At 41.9% G+C, this 21,548-nt stretch overlaps 1 protein-coding gene across 7 annotated transcripts in view; it reads left to right on the forward strand.

The window, feature by feature from the left end:
* kif6 (kinesin family member 6) overlaps positions 1-21,548 on the forward strand; it is a 326,246-nt gene that overhangs the window by 189,209 nt on the left and 115,489 nt on the right. For all 7 annotated transcript variants that reach the window (XR_007892184.1, XR_007892185.1, XM_051646212.1 and 4 more), the window contains 2 exons: positions 11,358-11,460; positions 16,729-16,784. Coding sequence is in view for 5 of the 7 variants with exons in the window: in XM_051646212.1 (XP_051502172.1) it covers positions 11,358-11,460; positions 16,729-16,784 (159 nt within the window). In the remaining 2 variants the exon portion in view is untranslated. The remainder of the gene's footprint in view (positions 1-11,357; positions 11,461-16,728; positions 16,785-21,548) is intronic.

Below are 21,548 nucleotides of genomic sequence, written 5' to 3' on the forward strand. Positions count from 1 at the left end.
TCATTGGTTTATTGTCTTGTTACTAATTATCAGTACTAGTTTGTCATTGGTTTAAGTTTAGTCATTAGTCTTGTTATCTTGTTTATAGTTCTGTCTGTTCATTGGTTGTCTTGTTACACTTGTCCATGTATTTATACCCTTATGTTTGCTATGGTCCTTGGTCAGGTATTGTTTGTTTTAGGGATGCACCAATCCGATACCTGGATCGGTATTGGCTCTGATACTGATGTTTTTAAACGGATCGGGTATTGGTCCGACGAGCCCGATCCAAATCCGATACTGTGTGTTAGTCATACTCGTTACTGTCAAGCTCAAAAAATGAAATAAAAGAACAATTAAAGCACAATTAAAGTAGTTAATATGACTCATATTGCATTTTACTCAAAGCCAATTGAAGATGTGCGATAGCTCATGTGAATCAAAAAAGGCTGTGTTTTATAAGCAAATATATAAAATGCACGCGCAGCTCCAGCGCGTTATTGAATGCCGCTGCTGTTTACACACACCGCGGCTATTTTTAGCCTTCATGCGGTGTGCAATATTTGAGCGCTACTCACGAACATCATCTCGGATGTAGATGCTCAATAGTTTGGTTCACTTATATGCATTTAGAATGGCACCAGAGGTGCATTTTACCAGAATTTGAATAAGAAGTGAATTAAACTACTGTAAACTTTCCTACAAACAGACACATACAGGACTTCCTAGAGAGTTCAGAATGTCAAAATAAAAGTGTGAGGGTTTTAAAAGTTAAAGGTGTCACGGAGAGGCTCACGGAGGCAGAGATATGAACTCAGTAGCAGGGTTTATTGAACAGGTGATTGAAACAGTGATGTAAACATTGTGAGTAAATCCAGTTGAGCAGAGTAGCAAACAGCATGTGAGTAATATTCAGACAGGGTATAGACACAGTAAACAAATAACTCACAACAGTCTTATGATACACTATATTGCCAAAAGTATTCGCTCACCCATCCAAATAATTGAATTCAGGTGTTCCAATCACTTCCTTGCCCACAGGTGTATAAAATGAAGCACCTAGGCATGCAGACTGCTTCTACAAACATTTGTGAAAGAATGGGCCGCTCTCAGGAGCTCAGTGAATTCCAGCGTGGTACTGTGATAGGATGCCACCTGTGCAACAAGTCCAGTCGTGAAATTTTCTCGCTACTAAATATTCCACAGTCAACTGTCAGTGGTATTATAACAAAGTGGAAGTGATTGGGAATGACAGCAACTCAGCCACGAAGTGGTAGGCCACGTAAAATGACAGAGCGGGGTCAGCGGATGCTGAGGTGCATAGTGTGCAGAGGTCGCCAACTTTCTGCAGAGTCAATCGCTACAGACCTCCAAAGTTCATGTGGCCTTCAGATTAGCTCAAGAACAGTGCATAGAGAGCTTCATGGAATGGATTTCCATGGCCGAGCAGCTGCATCCAAGCCATACATCACCAAGTACAATGCAAAGCGTCGGATGCAGTGGTGTAAAGCACGCCGCCACTGGACTCTAGAGCAGTGGAGACGCATTCTCTGGAGTGACGAATCACGCTTCTCCATCTGGCAATCTGATGGACGAGTCTGGGTTTGGTGGTTGCCAGGAGAACGGTACTTGTCTGACTGCATTGTGCCAACTGTGAAGTTTGGTGGAGGGGGGATTATGGTGTGGGGTTGTTTTTCAGGAGCTGGGCTTGGCCCCTTAGTTCCAGTGAAAGGAACTCTGAATGCTTCAGCATACCAAGAGATTTTGGACAATTCCATGCTCCCAACTTTGCGGGAACAGTTTGGGGATGGCCCCTTCCTGTTCCAACATGACTGCGCACCAGTGCACAAAGCAAGGTCCATAAAGACATGGATGAGCGAGTTTGGTGTGGAAGAACTTGACTGGCCTGCACAGAGTCCTGACCTCAACCCGATAGAGCACCTTTGGGATGAATTAGAGCGAAGACTGTGAGCCAGGCCTTCTCGTCCAACATCAGTGTCTGACCTCACAAATGCGCTTTTGGAAGAATGGTCAAAAATTCCCATAAACACACTCCTAAACCTTGTGGAAAGCCTTCCCAGAAGAGTTGAAGCTGTTATAGCTGCAAAGGGTGGGCCGATGTCATATTAAACCCTATGGATTAAGAATGGGATGTCACTAAAGTTCATATGCGTCTAAAGGCAGATGAGCGAATACTTTTGGCAATATAGTGTACTTGCAGACAATAATGAAGACACGGATATGTTTGACATAGTAGAAAGGTCTGGAGTCTCAGAGATACTATCGATGAGAACAGACAAATTGTGTGTGTGAAAGCGGGGTATATATGCAGTCCTTGATTAGCCACTAATGATATGCAGGTGCGTGTAATCAGAACTCAGGGGAGAGTGAGTGCTGTGACTGCAGTGAGGAAGAAAGAGAGAGAGAGACAGGTGGATCCGTGACAAAAGGTGCATGATTGAGATATATATTACTATATATTACTATTATAATATATTATTATTATTATTATCATTTGTTTACAAGTTATGATAATATTTAAGTTGAATGGGTTCCAAAAAATAACTGTGTGAATGAAAAGTGAGCTGATGTCTTACAACTAAATTGAACAAAATAGAGATCTGAATCCTTTAAAGTCCAGATAAAGTCCAAAAAACAAAAAAACAAAAAACGGCTTCTTTTCTACTGATGACTTATACTGAAATTACTGTTAATTTTGCTGCTACATTATCCAGTATACTAGTTAACAATAAAGTTTTTCTTAATAAGCTATACATTTATATAGAAATAATGTGTAGTTAGAGATTTGTGTTACTTTACATATTAAAGAATACACCCAATTAGTTCCACACAATAATGTAAAGATATTCTAAACCGATTATGCAAAAAAACAACACTGGTATCGGATCGGGATCGGTATTGGCCGATACTGAGATTTCCGATATCAGAATTGGATCGGAAGACAAAAAGTGGTATCGGTGCATCCCTAGTTTATTTGTGTAATGTTGGTTCAAGTCAAGTCTAGTCATGTTTATGCCAAGTTCATAGTCAAGTCATGTTATGTCAAGTCTAGTTAAATTAAGTAGTTAATGTTTTTGTATATGTTCACATTTGTAGTTAGGGTTCTGGATATCATGTTTGTAAATAAAACTGCACTTGGGTTCATCACACATCATCGTCTCTTCACCTACGTTACAGCTGGCACCCCTCATGATATAATATTGGGAGGAGACTTTAATCTATTGATGGACTCAGTCCTTGATCATTGTGAAGCAAAAGTGTGCAAGCCCCCTAGAGCAACATTGACACTTCCCAGGATTTTTAAAAATAACCTTTTAAATTCATTTATTTTGAAAGTATACATTTTTCATAATACAATAACTTTGACTATTGACTGTGGTAATCTTTAACTGTTGTCTGTGCCATTCAGTGCTTTGAAGAGTACTCTCTCCCTAGTACTTTTCTGTCATGGCTGAGTGCCCAGGTTTCTCTCAGCAAGGTCAAGAAGACCTTATAGTCTCATCCTTATTTTCCTGGATTAAAATAATGCTCACACTATTCTATATAAACACTTTTTCTGTTTTATATAAAAAAATGTACTATAATATAAAAAATATATACTACATTGCCACATACGGAGAAAAAGAAATCATATAGTTGGCACTTTAATGTATCCCTTTTGCCAAATCCTGATTTCCAATAAATGTTAAAGGCTGAAATTAATGTTTATATGGAGACCAACTGATCCTCAGTATCCTTTGTGGGTGTGGCTTGGGAGGCGGTTCTTAGGGGTCGGATCATACAGTATGCCTCATTCATCAAAAAATCCTAAGCAGGAGAACTCGTGCAGTTGGAAGAGAATATTAAAAGTAGGTAAGTACTTCGATGTCCCTGAACTCAGCACGGCCACAACACGGTGTGGCACCTCAGGCTCTGCCCCGCCGTGAGGCCCCACCTGCCGGTACGTCTGACGAGATTGTCCCTCCGGCTGAGATGAAGAAGGGTTTTTACAGCCCCTACTTCATTGTACCGAAAAAAGGCGGTGGGTTGCGGCCAATCTTGGACTTGCGAGTACTGAACCGGGCTTTACACAGACTCCCGTCCTAGATGCTGCCGCAAAGACGCACTCTAGTGAGCATCCGGCATCAAGATTGGTTCGCAGCGATAGACCTGAAGGACGCGTACTTCACATCTCGATTCTACCTCGACACAGACTCTTCCTGCTGTTTGCATTCGAGGGTCGCGCATATCAGTACAAGGTCCTCCCTTTCAGTCTGTCCTTGTTCCCTCACGTTTTCATGAAGGTCACAGAGGCAGCCCTTGTCCCGCTAAGGGAAGTGGGCATTCGCATCCTCAACTATCCCGATGGTTGGCTAATCCTAGCTCACTCTCGGGATGTGTTGTGTGCACACAGGGACCTGGTGCTCTCGCACCTCAGCCGACTAGGGCTTAAGGTCAACTGGGAAAAGAGCAAGCTCCTCCTGGTTCAGAGCATCTCTTTTCTCGGTTCGGAGTTGGACTCAGTCTCATTGATGGCGAGCCTCATGAACGAGCGTGCACAGTCAGTGCTGACTTGTTTGAAGGCACTCAAACAGAAAACAGCGGTTCCACTGAAATTTTTTCAGAGGCTCCTGGGGCATATGGCATCCTCAGCAGTGGCCACTCCGCTCAGGTTGTTGCATATGAGACCGCTTCAGCACTGGCTTCAGACTCGAGTCCTGAGATGGGCATGGCACCGCGGGACACATTGCGTGGCCATCACGCTGATCTGTCACCGCCTCTTCAGCCCTTGGGCCGACCTCACGTTTCTACTGGCAGGCGTTACCCTAGAGCAGGTCTCCAGGCGCGTTGTGGTCACGACAGACACCTCTAAAACGGGCTGGCTTATGGACGGGCCCGCGGCTGCGTTGGCACATCAACTGCCTCGAGTTGCTGGCAATTCTGCTCGCCCTGCGGAGGTTCCAGCCATTGATCCAGGGCAAGCATGTGTTAGTTCGGCCAACACAGCAACGGTAGCATATGTCAACATCAAGGTGGTCTGCGATCCCGTTGTATGTCACAACTCACCCGCTGTCTCCTCCTCTGGAGTCAGCAGCATCTCAAGTCGCTGCAAGTCACTCATATCCCGGGCAACCTCAACACTGCAGCGGATGCGCTGTCACGGCAGGTTACCCTTAGGGGAGAGTGGAGACTCCACCCTCAGGTGGTCCAGCTGATCTGGAGTCGATTTGGACAGGCACAGGTAGACCTGTTCGCCTCCCAGGAATCCTCCCACTGCCTGCTCTGGAACACCCTGGCCCCATGGACTGCGCAAAAATGCGTTTCCCCCAGTGAGCCTACTTGCACAGACCCTGTGCAAGGTCAGGGAGAACGAGGAGCAGGTCATCCTGGTAGCACCCTACTGGCCCACCCTCGGACCTCACGCTCCTCGCGACAGCCCCCCCGGCGAATTCACCTGAGGCAGGACCTTTCTCAGGGACGGGGCACCATCTGGCACCCATGACCAGACCTCTGGAATCTCCATGTCTGGCCCCTGGACGGGACGCGGAAGACCTAAGAGGCACCTGTATGCCTTTAAGTGGCGTCTGTTCGCTAGTGGTGTTCTTCCCGACGGGAAGACCCCCAGAGATGCGCAGTCAGATCGGTGCTTTCCTTCCTGCAGGAGAGGTGGGAAGGGCGGCTGTCTCCTTCCACCTTGAAGGTGTATGTAACCGCTATAGCAGCACACCACGACACAGTGGACGGTAAGTCCTTAGGGAAGCACGACCTGATCAGCAGGTTCTTGAGAGGTGCCAGGAGGCTGAATCCCTCCAGACCACACATCATTCCCTCATGGGACCCCTCTGTAGTTCTTCAGGGTCTACAGAGAGCCCCCTTTGAGCCTTTGCAGTCAGCTGAGCTTAAGGCACTCTTCCTGAAAACTGCCCTCCTGACTGCACTCACTTCCATCTAGAGGGTAGGAGACCTGCAAGCGTTCTCTGTCAGCGAAATGTGCCTGGAGTTCGGTCCGGGCTACTCTCACGTGATCCTGAGACCCCAACCGGGCTATGTGCCCAAGGTTCCCACGACCCCTTTTAGGGACCAGGTGGTGAACCTGCAAGCGCTGCCCCAGGAGGAGGCAGATCCAGCCCTGACGTTGCTGTGTCCGGTGCGTGCTTTACGCTATTTGGATTGCACGCAGTGCTTTAGAGTCTCTGAGCAGCTCTTTGTCTGCTTTGGTGCACAGCGGAAAGCTGTCTCCAGGCAGAGGATCGCCCACTAGCTCATTGACGCCATAATTAAGGCATATCATGCCCAGGATGTGCCGCCCTGGGGTGTAGCGACCTCCTGGGCCTTGGCCAGGGGTGCCTCTCTAACAGACATTTGCAGAGCAGCGGGCTGGGCAACACCCAACACCTTTGCGAGGTTCTACAACCTCCGGGTGGAACTGGTTTCGTCCTGTGTAGTGGCACGCACAAGCAGGTAAGTCCAGGACAGCCGGCCAGGTGTATCGCTTGCACATAGCGCCTTTCACCTCCCCTGAGCTGAAGACATGCGCCGTTAACTCCCAGTAGTGTTCACAAACTGTGTTCCCTGGTTGACTTCCTCCGAGCCCTGTGGCAGTTGAGTCTTCGGAGAGACTCGCTGCCGGCCCAGTATACGTGCTAACTAAAGCCCTGTACTGGGGTAGGTGCTCCGCATGTGGCAGTTCCCCGTAGGTAACCCCGTGCGACGTATATCTTCCGCTAATTCGTTTCCCTGTTGGCAAACTGAGTCTTCCTTGGGCAGTCCCTGAGTCCCCTCTGCCCCAGTCTCCATGCTTGTAGTAACTCCTTCCCCATAGGGTAGGACCTACCATGGGACTTCTCCACATGGCATACTTCCGACATAGCTCGGCAAGACCATGTGACATGTTTCCACTTAAATACCCCCCTCCGCGGTGTCCTCCCCTTGGGAGGGACACCCCCCTGACTAGACCTGGTCAGCCCAGTCGGATAATCCCCCCTTTTTTAGGGAGTGGAAAAAAAAGGGGATAAGAGGCCATGACTGGGCTAGCCCGTCTCTATCTTTTGGGTAGTCGACTTGTCCCAAAGGGCCATTCGACACTCATAACAGTGTTGGGGGATGTTACGTGTCAGCCTGGTGTGCTGGCTATGAGGCACACAGTGGTCTGCCCATCACACACCGCCAGTTCACGTAACACATTTCAGCCAGTTGCAGCGTTTTGTATAGGGACCACTAGTGTCACTACATCGACACAACGTCGAGTGAGTGACAGATAGGGAACGTTTTGGAGCCAAATAGGAAAAGGATCTACCTCCTTTTGTGGATTTTGATATTCTAGGGACTATTAACAGGCCAGCATTTTGTGATCATAATGAATGTGATGGAATATAGTGTGGTAGAAGGTCACTTAAATACTGTGGAGCTAGACCATTCAAAGCTTTGTATGTAGTTAACAGAATTTTAAAATTAATATGAAATTTAACATGTAGCCAATGTAATGACGATAAAATTGGGCTAATAAGATCATATTTCTTGGTTCTAGTCAGCACTCTGGCAGCTGCATTTTAAACCAATTGAAGTTTATTTATTGAACTTGCTGGACATCCTCCCAGTAATGCATTGCAATAATCTAGTCTTGAGGTCATGAACGCATGAATTAGGTTTTCGGCATCCGCAACAGAGAGCATGTGTCATAATTTAGCAATATTTCTGAGGTGGAAGAATGCTGTTCTACAAACATTGGAAATTCAATTTTCAAAGGACAGATTGGTATCAAATATAACACATAAGTTCTTCGCTGTAGAAGACAACATAACAGTACATCCATCGAGAGTCAAATTATATTTTAGCATCTTATTTTTAGAGGTTTTTGGTCCAATAATTAGTACATCTTTCTTGTTGGAATTGAGTTGAAGGAAATGTCTGGCCATCCAATCTTTGATTTCATTGATACACTCTGCTAATTTAGAGAATTGTGATATTTCGTCGGGTTTAGAAGAAATATAAAGTTGGGTATCGTTGGCATTACAGTGGAAACTTATTCCACGATTCCTGATAATATCTCCCAGTGGAAGTCGGTCTTTAATTAGCCAATTCGTGAGGATCAAGCCGTGGTTTCTTAATAAATGGTTTGAAAACTGCCATTTTAAAGTTTCTTGGGACATGTCCTAAGGATAGCGAGGAGTTAATAATATTAAGAATAATGGTTAACCGTTATATTGCAGAGGCCAATAAATCGTCTGATATTCAGAATTGTTTAATAATCGGCATCGGCCGATAAATGTTCCTGTTTGGCCGATTTGTTTCTAGAGGGATCTGAGAATCGCCTGCTTGCATGTGAAGCGTCTGAGACATGTAAACGACCAGTCACGGTTCATTTTGTTGTTACGTGCCATCATGTTACTACAATAATAGACCGATGTGCAACACAGTCTAATTTAAACGGTCCGCATATCAGAGCCACGGCAGATGTGTTTGAGCTCATAATGTTAAAGTTCTCACCTGTTTCATGATCCCTCTCTCTCCTCAACAGTTCCCTGTAACTTTTAACTCTCTTGTCTAATGATAAAAAGGTAAATATATAAAAAAAAAAATATCATATAACGTCTGCAAATATGCACATTTCTTGTTTAAACAGATGTAATAAACCAACCTCACACAACTTAAGCAGATCCAGCATCCTGTGGAGCACTCATTTATTTACCTCTAAAGCACGTATTCTATCAGTCTCTCCTCAGCAGTTCCCTGTCACTTTTAACTTTCTTTTCTAATGATAAAAGGTAATTATCAATAAAATGTCTATTATATACCATCTGCAAATATGCAGATATCTTGTTTAAACAGATGTAATTCATGAACCTCATGATAAATCCAGCGTTTTCTTACCATCGAGTGCTCATCTAATATCTTCCTCTGAAGCGCGTATTCTATCTGCCAGAATCAAAACTTAAGGATTAAAAGTTCCTCTGATTCAAAAATCATGATTGTCAGTCTGTGACAATCCAAGCAGATGATCCAGACTGTCAGGAGATTGTTGCTCGCTGGATCCACACGAGCGTATGAGTGCAACTTCAAAGTAAATGTGCTTTACATGTGCTGTAGGTAAATGTCTTATTCACTATGCACTATATGTCAAATTTGTTTGATTCTGTATTTTTTTTATAAAATGCAGTTGCTAATGTGGACATGCCATCCATGGTTGTGGGACTACTGTGTGTACTGTTATTTCTTCATGGGCAAATAAATTACTAAAATTTGATGACTAAACAGAAATCAGAAGAAACTTTGTCTATCTACCATTTAAAATGCAATATAATTTTTTTAGATTATTTTTTACAAAGTGAAATTTAGTAAATGTGGTGCTAAATAAGAGTTTATTAAATTTTTTTTTTAGCTATTTTATGTTTATGTTATTTACTATATTAAATTGTGTGATGTATCAGCTTTGTATCGGCCTATCGGCCACCCTGCACTCTGGATATCAGCCATTAAAAAAACCCATATCGGTCGATCAGTATTAAGAAGAGGTTCTGAGATTACAGGTAATACCTCTTTTAAGAGCTTAGTTGGTATTGGATCTTAACATACATATTGTGGCTTTTGATTTTTGATACGTTTTGTTAGCTCTTCATGACCTATGACAACGAAGGATTGAAGTTGCTCATGAGGAAAATTATTGAGATACTGTTTTCTGAGGTGCTGTGTCAGGTGATTGCATAATTCCAATTTTATTTCTTATTATTTCTATTTTATCAGTAAAGAAATTCATGAAGTTATTACTATTGTGCTGCGATGGAATATCTGGTTCAGTTGAGGCTTTATTTCTAACCAATTTAGCCACAGTACTGAATAAACACCTAGGATTGTTGTGGATATTTTCTATGAGTTTGATCAAATATGCTGATCTGGCAGCTTTTAGTGCCTGTCTGTAGCTACAGACACTATCCTTCCACGCACCGCGAAATACCTCTTATTTTGTATTCTTCCACTTGCGCTCCATTTTCCAAGCTGCTCTCTTGACAGCATGAGTGTGATCATTGTACCATGGTGCAGGGCTTTTTTCTTTAATATTCTTTAATCGAAGGAGGGCGACACTATCAAGAGTGCTAGAGAAGACTGTATTTATATTTTCTGTTATTACATCAAGTTCTTATAGACTTTTTGGCTTACTGAGTATGTGAGACAATTCTGGAAGATTATTAGTGAAGCTATCTTTAGTGGTCGAAAGAATAGTTTTACCTGAATGATAGCTTGGTGTAGATTGAGTGACATTAGCTGATCGCAGCAAACAAGAGACGAAGTAATGATCTGAGATGTCATCACTCTGCGGTAGAATTTCTATAGTATGAACATCAACTCCATATGGCAGAATTAAATCTAGCATATGATTATGCCGATGAGTTGGGCTGCCAAATTTTGTCTGACTCCAAGTGAGTTGAGAATATCGATAAATTGTAATCCCAATGTGTCATTTTCATTATCTTTGTGAATGTTGATGTCACCAACAATTAAAGCTCTATCTACAGTAGCTACTAGATCTGATAAAAAATTTGCAAATTCACCAAGGAAATCAGAATACGGCCCGGGTGATCTATATACTGTAGCAAGGGCAAAAGACGACAGAGATATTTATTTATATCTGATGGTGTCACATTAAGCATTACTAGTTCAAAAGACTTAGTTATATCCTGTCCTCTGAGTAACACCAAAAATGTCACTGTAAATTGTAGCAACACCTCCTCCTTGACCCTTCAGATGAGGCTCATGTCAACAATAACCTGGGGGAGTAGTGTCATTTAAACGAATATATTCATCCGGTTTAAGCCAGGTTTCAGTCAAACAGAGCACATCCAAACTATGATCTGTAATCATTTAATTTACAATTAATGCTTTGGTTGAAAGAGATCTAATGTTTAGTAGCCCTACCTTTATATGATGTTTATCTTAAAAAAATTTTTTTTTCAAGTTTGACCTAAATCAAATTTTTTCTAAATGATTTAGTGGGAGGTTTGTGTTTGGTTGTTCGGGGAACAGACACAGTCTCTATATGATATCTAGGTGATACAGTCTCTAAATGTTGTAGTTTATGTGACCTGTGTGACGTCTCTAGGCATGTAACAGATGGTCGGTTTAGCCGGTCTGTCTGCTCTCTTACCTGGGCCCCAGTGAGTCAAACACTATCACTATTAAGACTAGAAGCCAAATTACTAGAGAGGAGAGCGGCACCTTCCCTGGGGTTAACAGCGAAACACATTTAACCACCTAATGTTGCAAGTGACCAATCAGAATAAATCAAACTGAATGTAATTTGATTACATGGTGGATAATGTTTACTTGAACTGATTAAAAAAACAGTCTCTTAACTTTAACTATGATCCACTCTTCCCTATCAGCACCAGAACTGTCTGTGGGTCAGCAGGAGGCATTTGAAGTCTTTCTGAGGGACCATGAAGACCGTTTAGCTTTTGAAGACAACATCGCCTTACTGAAACATAGGTCAGTGTGCTACAATTAGGGTTGGGAAATGAGAACTGTTCCATTTTTTTTTTAAATACTGTAACTGTTTAATTTTCACAACTTTCGTTTCCGTTATCGGTTCTCGCATGAGCAATTTTCTGCCGATGCGGACGGAACAATAAACTAAAATACTCTGACAGTGTTTTCTGCAGCACAATTCAATGGCAGCGCTTCCCTCTATTGAATCTGGAGCGTAAAAACATGCAGCGCACCAAGAGTTTCCTGAACGAATCACTCTTATGGGCCGGTTCTTTTGAATCTGCTGCATGAAACAGCGCATCAAGTGTAGTCAATTCCTGAATGAATTACTCTACTGAACCGATTCTTTTGAATCTACAGCGCAAAACATCCAGTGCTTCCACTGTAGTCCAATTGCCGAAAAATTACTCTCATGAGCCGATTCTTTATAGTGAATAAAAAAAACCTTCTACATGAGTCAGAGTGGTTACTGAATTAATCTTAGGCTCATGCCCAAGTTATGAATGTCCAACTCTAAATTAGGGGTGTAACGGTATGAAATGCTTATGGTATGATAACCTTCACAAAAATTACGGTATCACAGTGATGAGGTGCCTTGCTAAAATGATTTGAAAAATACAGCAACGAATCATCTGATTGGATGTGATGCTGGGCCATTTTAATGGATGGATAAATAAATTTTAAATCTTTATAGTTCGTTGTTACTGTCCCTAACTGATTTTTGAAACACAAGCAACATTATAAATGATAATACATAGGCCTATATTAAAAAAATGTTTTTCTACTTCCAGGTATTTCCCTTCAGGCACATCTTGTGAATGAAGTAGAAATAATGCCAGGGGAAATGGATAAAATTATTCAGAATCTTTTTATGCTGTTTTGAAATATAATATTAATGGTAAAACAGGAAAAAAAGCCCCCACCATTTTGTTCTCTATCTTTATGATAACATTAAAATCACTTGTTTTTCTACTGTTTTGCACCTACATCTCTTTGCTCTTTACATATTTTCACACAATATAAAGATTTACATTCGAGATAAAAGCCGAATTTGTATTCTGTTCATTTTCAGGACACACTGTCCCATTGTCTTGTGCATCCACAAGTTTCTGACTGATTTGATTTGCAAGTTTTTAGATGCTGTAGACCTACCACTTCGCTGGTGTTCATGTTCCATGCCTTGTTGCACTCATGGATGATCTTGTTGAGCTTTGATGATTATTAAATTCCATCATACAAAGAGTGCAAAAGACATGTACCGTCCCGTGCACACGAGGGTGCAGCGCAGCTCTAGGGTGCTGCTTGATTATCTCAGACTCCGATCAGGTTTAAAAAAAAAAAATCACACCCATTTAAACATTTTGATGTCAAATTAAATGTATATATTTTAGGCCTTCTATAGCATTAAAATATAATGTTGTATTTAAACAATCGCATGATTTAAAATGAGACCCCTTGAAGAAAATTAGCTTTCTATGGGGTCTCCTGTCTGTCTGAGGCCCTCTTAGACCCCCCGTAATTCGCACCATGAGCCTATATACTGTATTTTCACTTACATTCATCTCTGAATATTCCTTGGGGTGATGATCATGGATATGGCTCTTCAGGTTTGAAGTGTTCCCTGTGTAACGATGCTGGCAGGCAATGACAGGCATATGATGAAGACAATGATGTGAAGAACCCAAGTGCATTTATTTACATAAGTGATACCAAAAACGTGAAACCAAAACATAACAAAACATAAACGACTTGACTTGACATCCAAACAACGTACATTAACAATACCTGACAAGAGACAATGGCAAACATGAGGGGTTAAATACACAGACATGGGTAAAAAGACAACCAGTGAACAGAGAGAACTATAAACAAGATAACAAAACTAATAAACTAAACCAATGACAAATTATAACTGATAACAAGTTAACAAGACAATAAACCAATGAAAATAAGACACATGTACATGGAAGGAAACGTGAAATCACATGACCAGGGGACCACATGAAAAGATCACATGACAGGAACAAACATGGCATGGAACAAAACACGTACAACCCTGATATATCCCCCCCTCTAGGGGCAGCTCCCAATGCCCCAAAACAAAAACACATAGTTCAAGAGGGAGCTGGGGGGGGGGCGTGGTGACTTGACGTGGTTACGTGGCATGACATGGAAACATGGTGAAACAAGGTGTGGGGCATGGCCTGGTGAGACAGGGCGTGGAGCATGAGACCGGGGTGGAGCCACGAGAAGCTCGAGGGGTGGAGCCATGGAAGGCAGAGCTGTGAGAGGCGCGAGGGACGGAGCCATGGAGAACTGGATACCCGGAGAGTATGGTGCTCAGGGTGGAGCCGGAGGCAGGGAGGACCAAGGCGGCGCCGGAGGCTCGTAGGAGCAAGGCGGAGCTGGGGGAATCGGAAGACTGAGGCGGAGCCGTAGGGATGGAGGTCCCCGGTGGAGCTGAAGGATCTGAGAGACGAGGCGTAGCCAGAGGATCGGAGAGTCAAGGTGGAGCCAGGTGACTGACAGAACAAGGAGGAGCTGCAGGGACGAGGGACCCCGGTAAAGCTGACAGGCTGAAGGACCGCAGTGGAGCCGAGGGAACGTAGAGCTGAGGTGATGTTGAGGGATCGACAGGCCAAGGCGGAGTCCAGGGCTTGGAGGGTCTAGGCGGAGTCAAAGGTTCAAAAGTTCTCTGTGTCTGGGATATCTCAGAGGGTGATGATCGAACTGGTATCTTGGGGGAAACCGGCTGATCAGGAGAACTCAGGATGCTTACAAGGGCGGGAACCAATTCCAACTCAAATAGCCCAATGAGGGATGGCTCTGGAATGGACGAGGTTTGCAATGCTGGCTCTGGGACAGACGAGGCTTGTAATGCTGGTTTGTTGGACGTGGCAGATGTGGGTGTTGGCTGGTTGACCAGAGGTGAGCCTGAGACATTGCATGGAGCAGACTGAAACTTGGTTGTGACATGGCATGGAGCAGTTTCAGGCATGGCTGTGACTTGGCATGGAGTAGACTGAGTTGTGGCTGTGACATGGCATGGGGCAGGCTCAGGTGTGGCTGTGACATGGCATGGAACAGGCTGAGGCATTGCTGTGACATGGGATGGAGCAGACTCAGGATCCGGGGCAAAATATGGTGCTAGCTCCATAGGGGAAGAGATCAGGGAAGAGATTGGCTCATTAAGTTCAAAGCGAAAACAGTCCTTGAGGGCAATCTCATTAAAATCGACAATGTAGCAAAGACCACAAAACTCCGTGACATAATCCTCCAGGGGACGATTCCTCTGGTGTAAACGAAGAAGCTGGATTGCTGGGTTCATTTTGGTCGGTCAGGTATTCTGTAACGATGCTGGCAGGCAATGACAGGCAGACAATGAAGATGATGATGTGATGAACCCAAGTGCATTTATTTATATAAGTGATACCAAAAACGTGAAACCAAAACATAACAAAACATAAACATAAACGACTTGACTTGACATCCAAACAACCTACATTAACAATACCTGACAAGAGACAATGGCAAACATGAGGGCTTAAATACACAGACATAGGTAACAAGACAACCAATGAACAGACAGAACTATAAACAAGATAACAAGACTAATAAACTAAACCAACGACAAACTAGAACTGATAACGAGTTAACAAGACAATAAACCAATGAATACAAGACACATGAACATGGAGGGAAACATGAAATCACATGACCAGGGGACCACATGACAAGATCACATGACAGGAACAAACATGGCATGGAACAAAACACATACAACCCCGACACCCTGCCTGATCTGACGCTTTTTTCGACAGGGTAAACATCAACTACACTGATGGTGCCTTGAGGGTCTTTTAAGTAACCAAAATATTCCCACACCAACTTCAGTCACAAGGAGGGAGAAATAAAGGTTCAGACTTTGATATTTCAATGCGCTGTGCTCTCTCTGCCATGCAGTTCGCACGCGTGGCTTTTAAAATGAAGTGACGGTTCAGTGAAACAGGAGACGCACGTTGCAATCTAGAGATTTATTTGATCAAGCTTATATGATGTGTAAATGTAGCTGATTCACTCTTTATTTAACTGATATTTACAATGGAAACTTTCATTCCTGTACTTGGATTTTAGAAAAAAAAGTAATACAGTGAAAATAAAAGTAATATAGTGAATGCAATACTGTAAATTATAAATGTTAACGGTATGTTAACCATCTCTTTTTAAAACCGTGGTACACCGTAAATCGCGACACAGTTACATCCGTACACGGAATAAAATTTCGTTACTGTGTTTATTTATTGTTGTACTTCAGATCTTTGAGACATCAGTCAGGCAGTGCAGTTGCTAACTGGTTGTTCATATAACAATGTGCAGTTAAATATATACATGAGTTTAATTAATGAGTTTAATTAATGAGAATTTAATCAATGAGTTTAATAATAATACAAATAATAATAATAATAATAATAATAATATCAGATTTATTTTTTGTTTAATAGATGGTTAGAATAAATTATTGGATTGCATTTATGCATAAAGTAACTGTATTACATTTATTTCTGATTTGTTATATCTGCTCTTTAGAAAAATGAAATTATCTCATCATTTGGCAACAGGCTATTTAAGGCAGGAAAATGTCATATGAACTGCATTTCTTATTTCCAGATAATTCTTATCCAAAAGTACTGAAAGAATCATTAAGAGGAATCAGAACCAAAATTGTTAAAATGAATCAGAACCAGAGTAATTAAATTCCTTATGATTCCCATCCCTATTTGCAACAGAAATGCTGTTGTCCAAAATAATTCTCAAAAGATTTACTGTAGATTTCCCTGTTTAAGAGAATACACATTACTTTACAATAATGTAAAGTGTATAAGATCTAACATTTTCTGCAGGTAACTCAATCAGAGTCTAATCAGCTCAAATGTAGTGGCTCAAGACACTTTTATAATTAATTACTTTTATTATTAAATATTGTTTTTAAGATTTACTATAAATACATTTTCTCTATTCTTTGATAGCATCTTTTACCTTTTATCAAACAAGGGGATCTCTGTAGAATGTAAATCAAGCACTCTACTCTCTACTTGTTGTTTGCTTTCATGCAAAGTTAGTCATCTTGAAAAAAAGAAAAATAGGGCCCTCTTTGACAAAATTTGTTTGATTAGTATTCATTGATGTCACACATGATATGTTTTCAAAAGTGATACATTCTTACAAAGATTATAAAACTTCCGCACACTGACTGTTTAATTTTTGCAGGTTTGCTGAAGCCAAGACACTTGGTGAGCAAGTCAACCACATCAGGATCCAAGTCAGTAAGTCATGTCTTCACCTCATTGAGGCCTCTTGCCATTTAGGAACTTACTCCTAAAATTGGAATCGGGAGAAAAAAAATATATAGCTTAGAGAATACTGTGATGTTTTACCTCAGAATTCTGTATCAATATTCTCACGACAATATACACACACAGTCAGGTTTGTGTATGAAGAACCCAAATACAGACAGACGAATGCAAAAAAAAAAAAAAAAAAAATCGCAAAGAACAAAAATACAAAAACAAATGCAAAACAAAATAAAAAATGTCCAGACAGAGTTCAAAGGGTGTAAACCAAAAATCCCATGAGAGATCCCACAACAAAATAAAAACAAACAAACTATAGAAACAAAAATGAACTGGGCCAATAGGGAAAACCTGACCAAACTGGAGGTAAACAAGAGGAAGAATCCAACACAGGACAGTGCACACAAGGGGAATATAAAGAGGGGAGAAATCAAGAGGGCAAATGAGTAGGGCAGGTGAAGAAAATTTACTTATAATGAAAGAAACAAGGGGTGTGGCCAGGGAATTACAAGGACAGAAACATGCGGGGCAGAGAACAAGATAGAGAACACAACAGAAGAAAAGAGACAACAAATATAATTATCAGGATCCTGTCACTAAAGGATAAATGAGAAACCAGACTGAAGGCAAGATACTGACACTACCCCCTCTCTAAGGGACAACACCTTGCGTCCCAATGTGACCAAAAACAAAAACACTCAAAACAAAACTGAAAGACCGGCAGAAACGGTCCAGAGCGGGGCAGACCAGGATGGGGCCAGTGGGAAAGACCAAGGCAGAGCAAACCAGAGGAGGGCTGGCAAAGCAGGAGGGCAGGAGACAGACTTGGAGGGCGCAGGTAGTACCAACGAAAGGGGGGAGTTTGGGGGAAACCCAGGAGGTGGCTCCAAGGTGAGGGTGGGGTCTGGTGGCCAGGAAAGCAATTTTAGAAAGGGGACAGAGTCAGGCAGCCAGGGAGGTAGATCCAGGAAGGGGGAGGGGTCCGGCAGACAGGCAAGCATCTCCAGGAAGGGGACAGGGTCTGGCGGCCGGGGAGGCAGCTTAAGTAAAAGGATGAGGACAGGGTCGGCGGCAGCCGCTAGAGAGGGGGAAGGCGGCCGCAAAGGAGTGTTGTAAATGCCTCTTTTTGGGTGGAATCAAAAACACGCTGTTTTCGTGTGTGTCTCTTTAAATGCAAATGAGCTACTGCTCTCCGACCCCTTTCTGGAAGAGGGCTGTGCCTTTACAGCTCATGCTTCGGATACTATAGCAACAACAAATCAGAACCAATATGACTGACACCGTAAATACCGCAGTGTTTTTCAGCCATTTAGCAACAATGGATGAGCAACACAAAAATATACTATAATGATGTTAGCTATGTGCTATAACAAGACATGACATTTTAGGGGGTTGTCTTGCATCATGCGATTTGCAAACATTCACAAAATATAAAGTGCGATACTTACATCTTCAGGGTATAAAGCTGGAACACGAATAGTCGGTACTGATCCATGCTTGAGAATCAAATATTTAGAAAAGCCTGCTTTATATTGACCCTATTCACAAAGCAGTCCGGTGTAAAAATGATTTGCACAAACATACACGAATTTTGGTATGTTTTGGGGAACATTTTCTTCAAAAACAAAACTTGTCCACTGTGTCTTCAGTGGCTCTGATGCCGGGAGTACATGAAGACTCTTATATTCACTTTTACAGCCTACAACAGAACACGTATGACACTTATGACATTATTCTTCTCACTGTAGCTGCTCCAGCGCGGAAAAAAATGGCGGACTGTGTGTAGATCACTCAGGGGAGGATCTATGATAATAGGGTTGAGTCCGTCACCAGTCATGGGTGAGGCCTGCTCTAAAGTGACAACACTTTAGAGTGGATACCAAAACCAGTCATTTTGAGACACTGTTTTAGATTAATAGAAATATAAGAAAGAGGAGTGGGTGGACTTTTAACATTGTAGGGTGGTTGCGTACTCACACTGCTGACTCACATTTATGTTCAAACACCATGTAAAAGTGAATTTTGCATAATAGGTCCCCTTTAATGCACAGGTAGTTCCAGTCATATTTATTAATGCACCTACTCTGCTGTGCCCGGTAATGAGACATTGCGAGACTTTTATGCCTCTGTTCAAATGACCTCTGGATTCCAATATAGTGTAGCATGTCTGATGAGTCTCAGAGCTGGGATAAACCATCACATGACAAAACATAACATCATCAAGTCATGCAGTGCTTTCTTTAAATCAGTTGTGAAGCACTACAGGGAAAACGGAAAAGACACCAGTGTTCATCAGCCCAGTATTACTGAGTCAGACCTGGAGAAAATTAGAAATGCAACTGTACTTTCCCCTTACACCCATAAGGCTTGTAAGAAAAGTATAGTGTGACATTCAGCTATGTTTTCCACAGAGGGAGAGAGAAGGAAATCAGGCCCTTTCAAAGGCCTCTTTCGCTGTTCAGCAAGACAAGGATGGGTGACTACATCACCCTTGTGCATAATCCAACTAAAAATCATAAGGATCCCACCTTTTAGGCTTAATCTTAATTCAATCAATTGGTGTTTTTCACACTTATGCGTTTCTCACTTCCAGGGGTGCCCTCGCAGGGTAAACTTACTTCCGGTATAAACAACGGCCATTGAAATGTGAGAAAGATCTGCTGAAATCAAAGTCTTCACACAAATTAAATAGTGTGTAAATGTTTGATCTGACTTTTTGCTTTGTTGCCGACTTTACAGAGTAGGGTTGTCACGATACCATAATCATATCTTACGATACTATACCAGCTAAAGTATCACGAGACCAAGTAGTATCACATACCACATGATAGTGTTAATTCTTAACACAGTTTGTCATAGCAAAGGTGGTTCTTAGAAATTAGTCATTCCACTTGTTGCTCCGGAAGTGGTAAAAATAACTGATGGATGAACAGGGATAAGGCTCAAATGGAATAACTTGTTACCTAATACATTCTTAGTTTAAAAAAATAATTAAAATAAACAGCCAGTTCAAACGGCATAGCTTTAAACTTCTATTCCATTATTTCTGTGATTATTTGAATGTTGGTAACATAAAAATAAAGATATTGTAACATTAAAAAGACTGTTTTGAGCAGCTTTTTCATTATTACAACCGCTTTAGCCCCTCATGGTAAACAGCAGCACGAGTGCAGATTACACACACACACACTGGTTTGATCACTCGTCTCAGGGACATGATCTAATCATAAGTGCGAACTTGCGAAGTTACCAAAACCATGCATTTGTAATTGGGAAAAACATTAAATGAGTGCAATATATGATTTGTCAGAGAAGCATTAAATCTGTAAATGTTAAGATAAAAAAATTTAAGTTAAATTAAGTGGCACTAACCCTTGTGTATTCTGAAGAGGCAGTGGGTGTCCGAAGCTGTTTAATAAGGTTGCTGGTGTTTCCCCCTTTGACTTGAAATTTCTGTCGACATTAACGGCATATGGATTTTCCCGGTCTTATCAGACAAAACCCAAAATAATTCCAAATCTCATTACATGAATTGTGTGTTTTAAAAAGCTTCTCACTCTCCAAAGTTTTACTTAAATCCATATTATCCATTAGGAGACACGATCGCCAAATTAACATGCTGGGATTCAGAGGTATGTGTTTGAAGCATGGAAAAACAACTCATTTAAAAAAGAAACAATACCATATAAGGGGCAAATTCTAAACAGCATTTAGCGCTCTTAAAGGGCACTGCGTGAAAGGGACGCCACTCGAAAAGATTACATTTTTAATGTTATTGCAGACTTAGGTCTGACTCAAATGAAGATTTTAGTGAAAATTATATTTACTACCACACATATAACATAACTTACAGTACTACCATATTGATGGTACTACCGTTTAAAATACTGTGGTACTGCCATTATTTTGAAGTTTAGTATTGCGATACTACTGTAGCACTGGTCTACTGTGCAACCCTACTACAGAGCTCTAATTAGGAGCTTGATTATGGTAAAAGAACATTCTGACAACTTTAAGGAAGGCATAACGTGACTGAATCCAGCATATTCAGTGAGAAATTCGAGATGTTACTAGCCCTAGACTACACCGGTAATAAATAAACTGTGAATTTGCTGTCATTTCATTCTCTGTGTCTCTTTGGGTTGGCTCTGCATTATCATTCACGGCATTGGCTCTGCATTATTGCAAGTGGAAACAGCATGTTGTGTGCACAGAAAATCATCGGCAGCCTGCTCCCCTCCCTGTACAGCTCCAGAATGAGAATTGCTCGCACCATGGACACTTTCATAAACAGGGACACTTCTGTCATCTCTCTCTCCGATATTTCATCTCATTCACATGATTCTGACACCATCATAAAACTGATGCAATAAAGTTAATGTTCGAGTTGACATTCGGGATAATATTCATTAAACTCTGTGCTTTTCGGAGTCGTGTGGCACATTGCGAGTTTCGGACGTGTGAACGGCGAGCTCTGCGCACTTTGCTAGTTTTTAATACTTTTTGTGTCATAAACCGGTGAGATTCGATACACCCTGTTCAATAACTGTTCTAGGAAGACAATATGTCAAAGAATTCAAAATCCTCGGGCTCTGCAGAAATGAAAAGACACTTACGTGCTCAAGCTGAAGCCCCTGAGCAGCAGACCGAAAACCCGGGACTCAATTTGGCCAGTGAGGTGAAAGAGATTCAGAGTCAACTGTTGAACATGTCGGCAATGCTGACGAAGGTCGTTGC

This window comes from Myxocyprinus asiaticus, chromosome 20 (genome assembly GCF_019703515.2).
Source record: "Myxocyprinus asiaticus isolate MX2 ecotype Aquarium Trade chromosome 20, UBuf_Myxa_2, whole genome shotgun sequence".
Classification (NCBI taxonomy): domain Eukaryota; kingdom Metazoa; phylum Chordata; class Actinopteri; order Cypriniformes; family Catostomidae; genus Myxocyprinus; species Myxocyprinus asiaticus.